Source organism: Stegodyphus dumicola, chromosome 7, assembly GCF_044657685.1.
Source record: "Stegodyphus dumicola isolate Sdum_Otavi_A_Nest chromosome 7, ASM4465768v1".
NCBI lineage: Eukaryota > Metazoa > Arthropoda > Arachnida > Araneae > Eresidae > Stegodyphus > Stegodyphus dumicola.
The window spans coordinates 151,024,372-151,041,197 of record NC_140774.1 but is presented as its reverse complement, the minus strand read 5'-3'; the positions used below and the strand labels follow the sequence as shown (position 1 = coordinate 151,041,197).

Below are 16,826 nucleotides of genomic sequence, written 5' to 3'. Positions count from 1 at the left end.
ACCGGTTCAGTTTCTATCATGGAAGGATGGAAATTTCTGAATTATTGCTAATTCACGAAGGGAAGGCTAAAGAATTTTTTCCCTTGCAAAATCATTATTTTAAAATACTTTAGAAACTCATTTCCTTCTGCCAAATTAGATTTTCGGATTCAGCAAGCAAATTAAGTGTTTGCTAATAGTATCGGTAATAAAGATTTAAGTCAGTTTAATTTAAATATGACAAAGCACACAAGGATATCTACCAAAGGAGGTGGGATGCTTTCGTGGAGAACCTTTTTCCAAATGAAATAGAAAAAACAGCAATTAATGATACCTGAAGATATAAATTTTATAAGACATGAAATGCCACCGATAGCACGAAAATAATAAATTAGGGAAGTTACATCTTATTCTACACTAGGTAAAATTTTGATTATTTTGATATTTCTATCTCTTACTTAAAGCGCAAATTAAAATTCTTTTTATATGTAATACAGTATGTAATACCTTCAGTAAAATAGTAATACATACCATTATACCTTCAGTAAAATAGTAATACATACCATTATACTTTCAGTAAAACAGTAATACATACCATTATACCTTCAGTAAAATAGTAATACATACCATTATACCTTCAGTAAAATAGTAATACATACCATTATACCTTCAGTTTTACAGCAGAAGATTTTCAAACTTTGAGAAACAAGAGAACCCTTAAAACAATAATTTTCTTTTCTGAAACTTTGAAAAATCATATTTTTTGTGGACTTCTTAAAATATAATTTTATGGAACTCAAAAAAATATTTTTACAGAATCCCCAAAATTATACTTTTGAAAAATGCTTAAAAGATATTTTCACGGAACACCTCAAATAATGCTTCTGAAGAATCATCAAAAAAATATTTTTTGTGTACTCCTTAAATACATAACTGTGGTAGAATTCAACCAACCTTTAAAACAAAACATTAGAAAACATTTAAAATTATATAAATAATGTAAGCACTTTATATAAAGAAGAGTACTTAAAATTAGCGCCTTTCGGTATAGCCCAGCTGTGCGAATCAAGGTTTCCCTTTGCCTGCCCGGAGAATTTAAGGATCTTGTAAAGGGGAAGAAGTTTTCCTCTTCCCTTAGACACTACAGAGTTCTCACACATCCTCCCTTTTCAAAAAGCTGAAGGTTACTATTTAGTTTTTCGAAGCGAATGACAGCCAACTGCAGATGAAAAATAAAGAAATAAATTTACATATCATAAGAGCAAGTAAAGAATATCTAATAAGAAGGATAATTACTTGAACAATAGTAAAAAATGCAACAACTAGCAGATAAAAAAAAAATTAAATGGAAACCTATAAAAATTATAAAATCTGAAATGTTTCAGATTTTAAATTACGTCCAAAGGGGCGTTTTTTAACATTTTGTGTGTTACCTTTCTTTATTAAATATCATGTTCCTCGCACTTAAACCATAAGATCCAGTGCAACAGCAATATCGCAAAATAGTTTTAAAACGAGCATATCTTTAGAATTTCCGATACAGAGACTCACGCGCTGGAGATAAAAATGTTTTTTCTGCACAACGTTGCCATTGCTCGCTTTGAAATCCTTGAGTTTGTTAATCAAAAATTCGTCAAAGTTTTAAAAAATAGGAAATCGATCATAAAAGAAATTTCAAATTTCAAATTTGGTCTTCCACATGCTCATATTCGTTGGAGGATTACGTTATTCAAAATTCGATGACTCTATGTACCGTTATTTTATGACAATGTGAGAAATATACATACATTTACGCAGATTTTCATTATTTAATTTCTTCAAATATAATGCAGGACTCTAACATTTTATGGCAACAGTTTGAAAAGTGAACCGACATTTATCCGTCCGACGCAAAATGCCAAAACGAAACTAATAGTCCTTCGGGATTCAAATCCCTTTGGACTAATAAAACGTATTAGTAAGTAGGCATATTGGCATTAGAAACATTCTCCATTAATTACAATTCTAGAACAAATAGTGTTATAATATTATTATAAATTAGATTATTATAAAGCAAGCGAATCATATATTTTATAAATTACATCTGTTAATGCTATTATTGATTTACCATCTTTCTTTGATAATAATAATCATGGTGTTTGAACTAGACTTAAAAATTCAATTCCCACCTCCGTTGGTAGGTATTCTTGTGTGCTTTGTCATATTTAAATTAAACTGACTTAAATCTTTATTACCAATACTATTTATTAGCAATGGTATGTGTTATACTGGAGTGCAACCAATTATTCGGTACTAAAGTATGTAAAAGTGTGCTAGAAATATTTTTGTTAATTAAAGTAATAATCTAAAAATTTAGAGAAATTAAGAGTTAGATTAAAAAAAAACTTAGCTCGAAATCTATTACAACATTACTAAGCGTTTCGAAATATCGATGTATAATCTTAAATTTTAAATTATTTTGCTGAGAAGATTTTTCTAAAATTTATCTAGAAAGGAAGCATTAGGTAATTAATGCAGCAATTTAATGTACCTCCTCTCGATAAATAACAACTAATTTTTTTAAACCAAAAATTAAAAATTTGGATGCAAAAGTTCGTGTGATATAATTGGAAATACCTGAATAACATTAATAGGTTGTTTTATTTTATAACTTAGTTAAAAATGGTAAAATATAATATGAAATTTAATAAAACTTTCTTTTTAACGGATGCCAAATTATTATTTAATTTGTTTTCTAGGGCAAACATCTCACAATATTTGGAAGGCGAAAATAGTGATTTTCATACTGAATTGAATGCCAGATTTAGAAAAAAAATCGTAGAAGCCAGTTTGATGATTCAAACACTAAGAGGGGAAAAGGGAATGATAATGCAAATTATAACAGCTCGTAATTTTAAGACATTTTCTACTATCATGATCAGCTGTCCTATCAAGGGGGGATGGAAAAGTTTAGCATTGTTCCTTTGTAAACTCGTACGGTCAGCAAGCATGGTATGCTTCTACTACTATTAAAGATGGTAATAATTATAATAATAATATTAATATATAATAATAATCAAGTAACTAATTTAATTATCAAGAATATTTTGTGAAAGCTTCAGCTCTTAATCCAATAAATTCTTTGTTATTAGCCTTAAAATCAGTTAATTTTGATGAATGTTTTTCTACGGATTTTAGAAAACTATAACAAAGCATGTAAAGAAATATCCTCTAATATTTGGGCTTGCGTTGACATGTCAGATATAATGAACGAAATATAAAAAAGTATATATCGTGACTACATTGACTTTTGACTATCAGTCACTCTACAAAGAAACAAAACGACAACTCCTGTAAACATGAGTTAAGCTGTAACGTAAGACGAAAATCTTAAGTCGACGCAAACTGATATTTACTCTGTAGAACAGAAGAAATTTTCGAACGACTTGCAGAAGGTTTCGTATTACTCTCACAAATTATAAATTTATCTTTGTAACATGTGGAGTAAGAAGACTTTCTTCCTGGGCGCAACTATTGGCTCTCCTGTCAAGCTTAATGATTGCCGTGTGAAGCGGACAGCACACAGCGGCACCTGAAGGTTACTACTGAACAGCCATAACTGTTGGCTCTGTTCTTTCTCACGTCTACAACCAGAACTCAGTATATGCTCCTTGAATAGCGTAAATTCAACCATGGGTTAAAATTGGCGTTATTTAAGCATGTTTACCTAAGAATGTTTATTCGCAGTCAAAGAGAAAAAATTCTCTTTCTAAAGAATTCTTTTTATGGCTGCCATATTTTCACGATTCCTCCTTTTAATATAACATCAGAAGCATTTCTTTGTTACAAGGACAATCGCCACAAGAACTTCGAAAGGTTAAATCCATGATGTTGGCGAACCGTGTCTCACTGATTTTATTCCGCCACTTAGCGAATCACTACAGTTCTTCAACATTTTGCCTAGGAACATTTGCCTATTTTTATTTCAAAATGAAAATTATGGTTCACGAAAAACATGTTCTCTAACTGTTTTTTCAGGGATACACATTCGCTCATTTGGTAGTCAGATACAGAGCATATACTTCTTCAATAAAAGTGTTCCCGTCAAGTGTTGTTCCTATCGTAAAGGCTGAGTTGATTCTTTCGCTACTTAAAAGTCTGTTAATTTAAGCAGGAACACCATAGTTTTTCCCCTTGCCGCTGGATTTGAGTCATAGGCACGGGAACAGCACCTGCGGAAAAATGGTCGACCCTCCTAATTTCCCCCCCCCACACACTTCAGTTCTGTTTAGCGCGTTTCGCTTCATGTAGAACACGCGAATCAACGCTGATTTAAACTAGTACAGTGTCAAATGATGAGTTGCGGAAAATAATTGCTGTTCGGTGATGCAGATGCGAGTTTTCACAGCAAACAGAGAAAGTTGCTTACAGTCCTTAGTTTAAAATGAGTTCCTCTGTCCAGCAGTAAACAAATCGCTGCGCTGTTTGGCGTAGCACCTCCAAATGCCTTTTATTACTACGTAGTTTTTATTTAATGATCATTTTCACGTTATCGAATGCGAGGTAAAATGCATCTTTCCATGAAGAAGCATATATAATGCATTCTCCGTAAAACTATTTTTTATTAATATTTTTTGAAGAAAATACGTTAATACATTGCAAACGTAAATTGCTAATACGTATATAAAAAAACCTGATGTGAACACCACATGACGCCCTTGTACATCCTAAATTATACACATTTTTGCTGCATTTTATTTAAACATATTTCCTTGGATTTCATTATAGATATATTTCTCATTCAATTAATTCAGGTCTTCACAAAACTCAAAAGATCTTCAATAAAAATTGAAAAATATAAAACACCAAAAGCAGTTCAAATAGTTAAAAAGCAATTTTTACAATTCAGATTCTACGCAAAAACAAGCAAATCGGCGAACGGGCAAGAGGGCAGATTTTTTTCGGTGCACAAAACTGAAAGTTTACTTTTGGTCCCACTTGGCAAAAAGACACTGAAGGCGCAGAAACTGACATAATTCACTATTCTACTAAAAAGTTTCAAATGTAAACAAATGGCTGTTCCGTTAGGCTTAGTCGCACTTAATCAAATTTTAAATCTGTGATAATTCTACAACTCTATGCATATATATATTTGTAATAATAAAATTCCATAGTCAAGAATACACTTAAAATTCTAACTGTATGTTCTTTTCATTTTTAATGGGGACGTTCTCTTATTTGAAAGTACGTGGAATTAAATCCACAGCCCCGCAGTCAAGTTGTTTTTCCCGCCTTTTCTACACGTACAGTTATAGAATGTTCTGGATAATTTTAAAGTGAACTGGATTGGCTGACGTCATTTCTTGGAAGCTCCGCCTTTCCATAGGCTATAAAAGGACTCGCGAAAGAATATCGGGGCTTTTTCTTAAATGTCACGATGCATTTGTTTTTTATTTACTCCGGATATCTAATTTTGTAACTGCTATTTCTCCTGACCAATAGTAAATGGATCCTGTTTTTTAAACTTATCGTCTGATAATTTAAGCTACGAGTACATTTATGATTCTTCAACAATGTATTTATTCCTGACAAAAGCTGGTACACCACACACACACACACACACATATATATATATATATATACCCATTCTGTTACTTGAACAGAATATACCCATTTTGTTACTTACATAACAAACAACATACTTTTATAATATATATATATATATATGGTGCGCCCGATTACAACCAAAAAGAGAGGTGCACAACTAAATATTATAGCTGTCCCATATACACAATTCAACGTTCTAAGCGAGATATATAGATATGTACTACATACGTATAGACGTCACGAAAAAAATCTCTTCTGAATCCATTTTTTCCGTTTCGCGAAAAAGTATTTTTATTCTGTCCATATATACGCATGTTACTCAAAAACATGGTTGAGATGGTTTCGAGAGCGGTCGAAATGAATATTTTCGTTGAAATATGACACCCAAAATTTTTCGTAATTACAATACTTCCTTTACTTTGTACAAGGAATAAAAAAAAAAAAAGAAAAAAGAAAGAAAATGCGATAAGGCATTGTTTAATCTTCCATTTGATAATGGTTTGCGTTGCCTAATTACAGATAATATTGATGCCGTTCATAAAAAGAGATGCCGTAATAATAAATAATACCGATTAATATCTATTTGATATTTTTTTTTCGATGCTTAGTTTTATGATACATGCGGTATCAAAGAAATTTTTCATTTGTAATTTAGACTTCGAAATTTTAATTTGGAGCCTTTACAAGAGCTGCTTTGAAATTCTGGGCTCCTCGCAACAGAGTTTGAAGACAACTAGCATAAAAGTAAAAAATATTATAAATATAAATGTATATATTATGCTTATCAGTGAATGAAATAACCCATAATCCTTTCCAATTTCATCAATCAATTGTACGTAAGAAAACGCTTTTTTTTTTATCTAAAACTTTCAATTAGTTTTTGGAGAAGAAACAGAAAATGCATTAAAATATTCCAAAGAAAAATTCTTTTCGATCTCATTCACTTCTAATCTTACATCTCATGTCTTTCAAAACCAAAAACTCATGAAAGGACTTGCTTTTAGGGAGAAGCATCACAAAAAATATATTCCCATTGAACTGAGAGCAATTTGAAACGATATTGAAAAATACCCCAGTCCTATACCAGCGGAGTAGTTTCCAGATTTTATAATACGCAAGAGAGCTGTAGAACTATCTTATCCCTCAAAATGAAGAAGATATTACGTTTGAAGCATACATACTCGTTGGCAAATCCTTGAAAGATAGCATCGTCGGTACAGCGTCTTTGCTCTAAAAAATCTTGAATATTACAAGTTCTTTTGCCTTTTTCATATGCAAAGAACCCATCTTTTCAAAACTGAGTCATACGATTTTATGGTTGGTGGTATTTCATTTTGTAAGTTCTGAAGGCTGGCTTATATTCAATGAATACCTAAAATGTAATGGAATTTTTACTCTGTTTGTAACATAAATTTCTTTGATATGTTATTGATGCTTTACAGCATTAAAAATAGAACAAAATATAGTAACTATACTAGAAAAACATCAATGTTTGTAATTACTTGTATATTGCTTTATTTCATAATTTTCTTTAAAACGTTTTATTCTTTTTAATCACTCGAAAGATGAAAATAGCCTATAACTTTGTAAAAAACACTTCATCCTTTCTTTTCCTTGCACCACACCTAAGAATTAATTTTGACAAAAAATTAGTAAATTTCAGCAAAAAATCAATAAATCAATTATATTTGATAAAAAACAATAAATCATTAAATTAAATTAACATCAAGGCTTGAGGTATTTGTGTAAAAGAAAAGATGCTTTCGTGGAGAACGTTTTAAGGGAAACTGACTGATATGCTAAATGGCAACATGTCACAAAGCATCTTGCAGATGACGAAAACCATAAAAATTCCCATGCATCTAGTCCACTCACTGAAATTTGAATTCTGATAGAATCACAAGTATTAGTGCCAGCTATCTTAACGCTTAGCCACTGGTTATGAATTTAACTATAAAATTTTAAATTTCTAGTAGATTAAATTTTATATTTATTTCAATAGTAGATATTAAGCAAAGTCGAAATTGGACAAAATGTAGATCTGCATTTAGTAGACGTACAAAAGTCTTCCTAGCATGAAATTAAAAAAAAAAAATCATATCAGTTTGAAAGTCAGTTTTATAAAGAAATCTAGTTTATTTCAAGTAACTAACATTATCAGTTTCCTTCTTAATTAAATCCTTTCTAGGAAAACAGCATTATTTATTAACAATTAGGCAACAATGGCATGATATCAGATGATGAAAAGGCCGTTATAAACGACTTATAATAAAAATGTGGGATTATCTTCATAGAAATACGAGGTCTGACAATGAAGTCCGGTGAATAATGCCACAGGATTAACACGTGTGGCCCTAGGCTAACGTCAAAGTGAAGAAAACAAACTGAGGCAGAATACAAATCAGACCTCATTCACGAGATTTTCACGAAACGGAATTGGCGTCAAATTAAGCGAGTCGACCTTTTTTTCGCAGCTGTTGTTCCCATGGTTACAAATCAAATCGGAAGGAGGCAAAAAATAACCTTGAATTTCTTATTTTAAATTAACTGACCATAGGATACCAGATGTTTAGAGGCAGAGACGATATCATAAAAGGCTCTGGAACAACTAGCACTGGAAAGCTAGTGAACAATATATGAACTGCAATAATGTATTTGCGTATGGATGTTATTATTTTTTTTTCTTAAAGTAACATAATATATAAGTTGTTGCTTTTTAGAAATTGATAAAAAAGAAACTATCAAAAAGGTGTAAAATTCATCTCTCTAGTGATTACAATTGCTTATAAAAAAGCAAAGAATTCCTAAATTTTGATTAAAAATAAACCTACATGATACGAAACCAAATCTCCAACAAAATATTTTAATGTGATTTAAAAATTTTCTAAGGTAAGGATTTTTTTAAAGAATATTATTCAAAATTAATTGCCAATTTATTAAAAATTAATTATGACAACTATAACATATTATTTTATGTGGGAAGCGTAGAAGATGACAGAACAATATCTCAAATGTATATAGAAATCTTGTCAAATCCGCAATCCGATTATATTTCTCACGCAAGAAAAGCCGCAAAAATTGTCAGAAAAAAAACCTCTTTTGTTTGAATTTATAATCCAATAAACCAAATAATATAACACAATTATTTACTTTTGGGGATTTTATCAAAACATATATACGGAGAAGGAAAAAATTCCTTCCATAATACTCGAAAAGGTTTAAAATCAAAGTATTACTTTTGAGGTTTTAATAAGTCAAAAGATTATCTTTAATCCCACGGTATTCGAGCTCTTTTCATTTCCCCCTCCTTTGCAAAAATAAACAAAATGAACTTTTCATCTCCGTTTTATTGAAACTCTTAATTGATTCAAATCGCTTGAGACTTCAAAAAAGTTGAGGAATTGAATTACGTTTAAAAAATGATTCACCGCCATCATTACCTCTTTCCGTGTAGCGGAAAAATAATAAATGTGTTATGCTTCAGAAAGAAACTGATTTTATTAAGAGAAATATTTATCTCTTAGGAAAGAATTCGATTTTCACATCGCTTATCTCATACTATTTAATAGCATTCTAGGGCAGTGGGTGTAGGAAAAATGTGTTTTAGGAATACGCAATGGATACTGGAGAAGTAGGATAATTTTTCAGCGATTTATTTTATGAAAAGATGAAAGGTAATTTCTTTAAATACCAGTTTCGAATATTTTAATACTAAATTTCCTTTTATTACATATATTTTATTAGAACTTTTAAAATATTTATTTATTATAAAAGAGTTTTCCTCATTCGATTAGAATATGTACAGTTAATCGCAAAAATATTTGCCCTCCTTTCAAGATTTGCAAATTTAAATTAATTAAAACACTTATAAGGTATTTCTCCCGCCTTCTTAGCATGCCTTCGTAGTGTAGTGGTCAGCACGCTCGGCGCGTATTCGCGAGCCCCGTGGTTCGAGTCCCGGTGAAGACGTTGCTCATTTTTCAATATTTCCTGCTTCCTAAATAACCTATTAAATGTACAGTGGCGCCGTAATTAAAAGGGTGTGTATGATGATTCTCCACCCCTCCCAGGATTTGGCGATTGGGTCCCCTAATCCCCAGTCGCCCTTTAAAAGGGGGACTTTATAAGGTATTTCTCCTGCATTCTTAGTATGCCTTCGTTGTGTAGTGGTCGGCGCGCTCGGTGCGCATTCGAGAGGCCCGTGGTTCGAGTCCCGGGGAAGGCGTTGCTAATTTTTTATCTCTCCTGATTCCGAAATTAAATAATGTCTCTACACTAAATGCGGAAGAAGTAAATATATTATTTGAGACTTTCTGTTTGTGTTTTAATGTTGTGTGCGAAACTAGGTTCAAATTTATTCAAAATGTAAGACAAAATAACTTGCAATTTGGGAAAATTATAAGCTGTTCCCTTTTCACTTAGAAGTGACTTGAGATTTCCATAATAAATCAATAGCCTGGCTTAATGATTTCTTCTCCGATTCATCCTCTGCTTCGTTTTAACCCGATTCATCCAATGCTATTCCCATCGATTCGCGCTTTTTTACTGTAACTTTAAAAGCCCTATGTAAGTCAGCAAATACTGACTTTTATCAATAACAGTTTACGCGAAAAGATAAGTGTTGTTTTTATACGGCTTAATTCTTGATATCTAATATTTATAATCCATTTCCTTTCCTTTCGAAAAATTATTCAGGGCGGAATAATAAATTTTAAGCATATACAAAATGGTATGTGTATAAATAATTTAAAAGTCGTTGTCATGGAGATGCATGGAGAAATAGTTGCTTCGGAGATGTTAGCAGTCGTGCCGATTGAAAATAATTTAATTTTCTTGAGAAGAACATTCTTAATATGAACTACACATCATAATAAGAGCAACATGCAAGCCTACTTTTATCATATCTTTGCCTTTACCGAATCCTTACCTTGCATTTGTGCCTGTCGATGAAAACGAAACGAGCGGTGGCATGTTGGCAGGTCAGCAAAAACAGCAGGAAAGCTACGTGTCTAAGTAGAAATCTAGATCCAGAGTGAATCAGTTTCATTTCACATTTTCTCACTGGCTGTTAAAACGTTTTGGTTCCCAAAATGGAATTATTATTGGCTGAAGCCTTTTATTAAGTGCTCACGTCAGTAGCATTATACAAGAATCATTTAACTTGGGTTAATTTTGAAATGACGCAGTTTTGAGGAGCTTAGTATAAGCATTTACTATATTTAAGGCAGAAACAGGATATGCCCAAATTAAAATAGAGAATAAAGAGGCTATTTTAAATTAAAGTTAGTATTTTGATTTAAATATTTATTTTATTTTACACGCACATACACACACATATATATATATACTATATAATAAAAGACAAAAAGAGATATATAATGCCCATTTCTGGTGCTCTCAAACAAAATATGACAATTGTACAACAAAAATTAACGCGTGTGATTTATTGAAAGTACAGGATAATCTTTCAAACACGGCGCTCTAACAGTGCTTACAGAATTTGGATTTCTGGCGAGTTCGCCAAATTTTAAGATGGTAAAATTCAGTTCTAGTATTTATATATACTCTCAAGAGTATTGTTCATTTTCAGAAGAGTTCGCAATACCGAGTTGGTCTCCAGTAGACCGTTCACTTTATTTTTGTTTTGTTTTGTTTTAAGCTTCCACTGGTACTATACCAGAACTACAAATTCCTGATTAAATGACTGAGTAAGTTAATGTTTTTCAAGTAAAGTTGCTAAGACAATGCATTCAGTAATTGTCCACTGCGCTGACTTTAAAGACTGGCGAATCCTCTGAAAGCTTTATTATGATGACTTTGCTTTGACATAAAATAGGCTACAAGCCATCACGGGATTATCGCGTAATGACCATTATCTCAACAAATGAAAGTTTTAGGATGTATTGAAATAGGAAATATTCCTATTTACTTACAGTATAGGTTACTAATGAAGGAAACGTTGGATGGATAATAGCAGAAGAACTGGCGTAATGTTGACGACAGGATGAAACAGAAAAGGTGATTAAGCTATACATCCTTACATACTGGCATAAAGTAAGTTAATAAAAACGGGTAAAAGTCTATTAGAAAATTTTCTTTAATTGCTTTGGTCTGAGACAGATGTGCTGACTAAAACAAGAGTCGAATGCACTATGTATTGATGAAACATAAGACAATTTCGTTGGCAACGTAAAATCTCGCTTTTTCCTGAAGAAAGTGCCGCGACCGAGTCTTCGAGGATATAGTGCAATTAAGAAAATAGAAACGTAGAAGAAGGAAAGGGTGGCTAGTAAAATTACTGGATATGCGGTCTAGACGCAAACAGATGAATCCCATATAATTAATCCAGGCGTTAATAAAGAATGCAAGCTTCCAACTTTCACTCCTCTTGGTGCCTCCATACACAAACATTGCCATCATGATGTTGTCAGCAAAAGTGGAATTAATCAGAAAAGACAACGTACTACCACTGTTTCGTCCACTCGTTACTATTGAAAATGCTGTTTCAAGCACAAATTCCTCTAGCTACTATACTGTAGTGACCAGAAAAGGCGAAGCAATGGTCGCTTTTTTGTCAATACATAGCGCTACAGATATATCTGACCGTACATATTGATATTTAATGCTTTGCAACACAACAGATTCCCTGTTCCATGGTAGGTGATGTAACTGAAGATCCGTGATAGCGATGCAGGTGAATGTCTGTCTCCTCGGACATTAGTAACTATTGAGATCCCTTACGTCGTTTTGCATAGCCTTCTTGGACCCATCAATTGCAAATTATTATTACAGTCTTTAGATCTCATTAAACGGGAGGCGTAAGTGCGTGGTACCATAAACTTCCCAAGAGTGAATTCTCAGACGTGCTGCCAAGACATTCTTGTTCTAATATGAAACATAACATAATCTCCAGCCTAGAAGCAAAGATTAAAAGCAATTTTCAAATGAAAACTTATAATTTTATTCTACATTTTTATACTGATTGAAAGTATAATATATATTATGAAAAGTTCGAAGACATTGCTTGCTTTGTGATAAGAAATATATTGCTATAATTCGAGAGGTAAATTAAAATTTTTACACTGCATGGCATGAAAACGGACCACAAAACTATCAATTTTCCAGTCTATTAATGATTAATTATTTGATAACTTCCATTTAGTTAGAACAGCAACTTGTTTCCCATTTTTATGGTTTTTGCTGTTACCCTTTCAAGATATTAATTTAATGATAGTAATTATACCTTACACATTATAATCAGTTTGGGGTAAAACAGGTTCAAGATAATGACAAATTCAGAAGCTGTACCGTGTTTGGTGGTTTGCATGGTATCCTAATGCGCTCAAATGTCGTAAACCAGGTTAAGTTGCTTGATGGCGATGTGGCACCAAAATGTAACGTAAAACATAGAGAAATTAGGCTATAGGTGTTTTTATCATAAACCTGGAGTATAAAAAGGAATTTTCATGAGGATCCTAATCATTTTTAAAGAAATGCTTATGAAGATTCTAACTACTCATATCCAATCCTCAGCAGGAATAATACTCATTTATCTCTATTAATCAAACTCAGGAGTTTGGCGAAATATTAACACAAGCAAGGGGGAAATATTTACATCAAATTAAAATGTCGCAAAATTCGCACAGGGCTGGGTTACAAGAGAGAAGCGTTGCATAAGTATCAGATGAATTTATTTTAGTGCTTTGAGTAAAAATGGCTAATAATTTGCTATGTATTTGTATATTTATATCAACTTTATCACATATTGCATTTCTCCCATAGTTTTTTTGAGTTGCTTTATTCCTACCTTCGTGAAATATCAATACAAGCAACGGGTAATTATTTAAAATATCGCAAAAATTGTACAGGGCTGGATTACAAGAAAAAAGTATTTTATAAGTATCAGATGAAATCCGAGTCTAGTGTTCTCAAAGTTTAACTGTAAGCACCAACTCGTAGTTATAGAAGCCAACAATTATGGCTTACATTAAAGATAATAGATGAATTAAAACTAATGAAAATAAATACAGCCTCTCGGCTTCCCAATTCCAATAACGCGCGATCTGGTTCTGACGTAAGGCAGCGTAAACCATGGACCTTATAAGAAATAGACTAACCCAGTGGGCGGGGCGCGCGTCACTGGCATATCGGCAAGAAAGAGTAGGGACGATCAGGTTTACTTTAACACTGAAACATATGGCGTTTGTATCATATAACTCTTTTTAATTATTAAATGTGATACGTTGTGTAGTGATGAGATTATGAAAGCTACATTTTTTTCCAAATGGGATTTAATATATCTCATTAAAGCACTTTTTGCTGCATTTCGCGCATTTTTTTCACTCGTATATCTTGCACAAACATCTTTACTTTAGTAAAACGGTAAAAACTCTAAGCACAAAACTTATGAACTTAATTTTGCGTAAGAATAAAGTAAAATTAAATAAGATTGATAGTACGCGATGCTTTGAAATAAATAAGGTAAAATTAAACAAGATCTGATAATTTTTTTTTAATTTAATGAACATTTTCAGGCAGTGATTTTCCAAACTATAATAACATTACAAAACGATCATATTTATTTAATTATATGATCATTAGATTATTAACATTAAAGTGGATTAGTTATTTTAATAATTCATAAGATTCGGAGCATAAAATTTTCTGAGCGTAGTCAAGGAAAAAAAAGATAAAATAAAATCTAGAAGCACTCAGATTTTATATTACGCCCAAAAGGAACCTTTTTTTTAACGTTTTGTGTGTTACCTATATTTATTGAATATCATATTCTTCGCCCGTAAACCACATATATTTGAAAACAGCATATCTTTAGAATTTCCGCACTGGAGATAAAACTGTTATTTTCCGTACAGTGCTCGCTCTGAACTCGTTGAGATTGTTAATCAAAAATTCGTTAAAGTTTTCCAAAATATGAAATAGATTAAAACAAATTCGAAATTCGGTACTGCAGTTTTTGTCACAGTGCGAAAAACATACATGTATTCATGCAGATTTATTATTTAAGTTCTTTACATATAATACAGGTCGATAATATTTGGTAACAACAATTTGCAAGGAGACACGGACATTTACAGTAAAACAACGCAAAATATCGCTTCGAAACTAACAGCCTTTCTAGGCTACCGCCCCTTTGAGCTAATAAATTAAATTAACAGTAAATAAAAAAAAAAATCTTATGCAGAACTAAAAATAAATTTAAAAAAAATAATCACTATAAAATACAAGCAAAATTAATTATTACGGTTAAATAGAATTTTAATATTAGAATTAAATGTATGAAAATTTTTAAGGAGTCAAAAGTGTTTATCACTATGATGTATTATAAAATATAATTGAAATAAAATTCATTTATAGAAATTGTGCTATAATACTCGTCTATAATTTTAAAAAAGCAGCACAATTTAGAATTTTAAACAAAACTTTCAAAAATTCGTTTTTAAATATTTTAGTATTTTTTACTTATTTAAAAAATACTAAAAAAGTTTTATTTACACCAATAAAAAGCATAAAAATTGCAAGAGAAAATTGCTTGTTTGAAATTTTCTATTAGTTCAGATTTAAAATATTATTTTTTAAAAGAAGTAGTTACAAATTTCCTTACAGCATAGAAAAAGCTAAAAAAATATCCAGCCGTGAAAGCATGCAATAGCTTTATAATTATTTGGAACGTTAATTATGCTTGATAAATATGCTAAATTTTTAAAAATCAATCTCAATTTCAAAAATAAAAATATGTAGAAATTCTAATTTGTGAAATAAGGCGCTACAACCAGCTTTTTCTTGACAATTATACAGGCTGCAATAGGCAACCAATGTTAAATTTCTGCAAGTCGAGCCTACTCTACCGGATGTGATCAAGGTGACAGCCGGCAATGCCTCAGACGAGGGAGAAAACCAGTTTGAGTTAGTCTATTTCTTATAAGGTCCATGGCGTAAACAAATCTCATGCCAAGAATAACTCAACGCCGCGAATATTAATCGCGAGAGACTCAAACTTAGCAACGTGGCTTCAAGCAGGCAGAACACGCTCTGAATTTAACCCTCTAAAACCTTCCCTTAAATACTCTCTACCTCATTTGAATATCGCGCGTGCTTAAAATTTACATTCCGGCAGGGAAACAAAAAACATATATGAATGAATATAAGCATAAAATAACTGGTTAAGGAACTTAAATGATAACTCTACAGTATCTTGATTGAAAACAGATAATAATTTTCTGTGTATTTGTTTATTTATGTCAACTTTATCGAGTTTTACGTTAATTCTTTTGAAACATCTTTATTAACGAGAATTACTCATATTTGGAGTATAAATATTTAATTTACAATGTCAGAATAATTAGCAAATGTTATGGGTTGACTTGAATAATTTTCTGGCTTGGGTAAATTTTACCCCACGGTATGCTTACGACTTGAGTAAAAAAACTGAAGAACTAACAGTTTAATAATTTATCTTCTTTTTAAAAATAATTAGTTTTAGAAACGGAGGCAATGATTAACTGCATTTTGAATAAATATAGCTTGCAAGTAAAACATTTTTTTCTTTACAGATATTGATGAATGTCAGGTAGAAGGAACGTGCAGTCAATTTTGTCAGAACACAGTACCAGGTTACAAATGCTCTTGCGTAGAAGGTTATCGACTTGGAACGGACCAAAGGAAATGCAAAGCAACAGGTAATAAATTCATTGTAATAACATGAAATCAATTTTATTTAAAAACAGAGCAAAAATTTGACTTTACAAGGTGGGTAGAAAAGAACAACATTAGAATTATTCTTCTCAAAACATTTAATGAAAAGATATAGAAAAAAAGGGTACATTCTGTGATTAATAGGAAGCAGTCATACAGGGTCAGCACGATATGTCATACCATTCAATAACCTTGTGAAATTTTTAATATTGTATACTAGATATTAAAAGCATGGATTCGGATGTGTTTATTCATAAAAAATCCGGTAGATGTCAGGAGAAGTCAGGAATTTTGATTTATCGCAAAGAGCAGATTGTAAGACGGTTGATAACAACCGGGTGAGTATTGTATAGAAGGTGAAAGTTGTAATGTTTTTTTGAAAAAAATGAAGATTCTAGTGGCGACACAAAGGCATTTTCGGACGCACTTTGGCAGGAGATAGATTCCTTGTAAACAGACCATTCACAGATTAAACAGATGCACAGATTAAATTTAGCAGATTTCTTTGCTCCTGATGAAGAAAGATCTGCACTGCTTTGCCCTCGATG

The 16,826-nt window shown here is 31.7% G+C and overlaps 1 protein-coding gene across 1 annotated transcript in view; it reads left to right on the top strand.

Annotated features, from left to right (window-relative positions):
• The window catches only part of Lrp4 (LDL receptor related protein 4), a 1,066,574-nt gene that overhangs the window by 777,614 nt on the left and 272,134 nt on the right, over positions 1–16,826 (top strand). Inside the window, exon 11 of the mRNA XM_085821440.1 lies at positions 16,137–16,262. Within this exon, the coding sequence (XP_085677566.1) occupies positions 16,137–16,262 (126 nt within the window). The remainder of the gene's footprint in view (positions 1–16,136; positions 16,263–16,826) is intronic.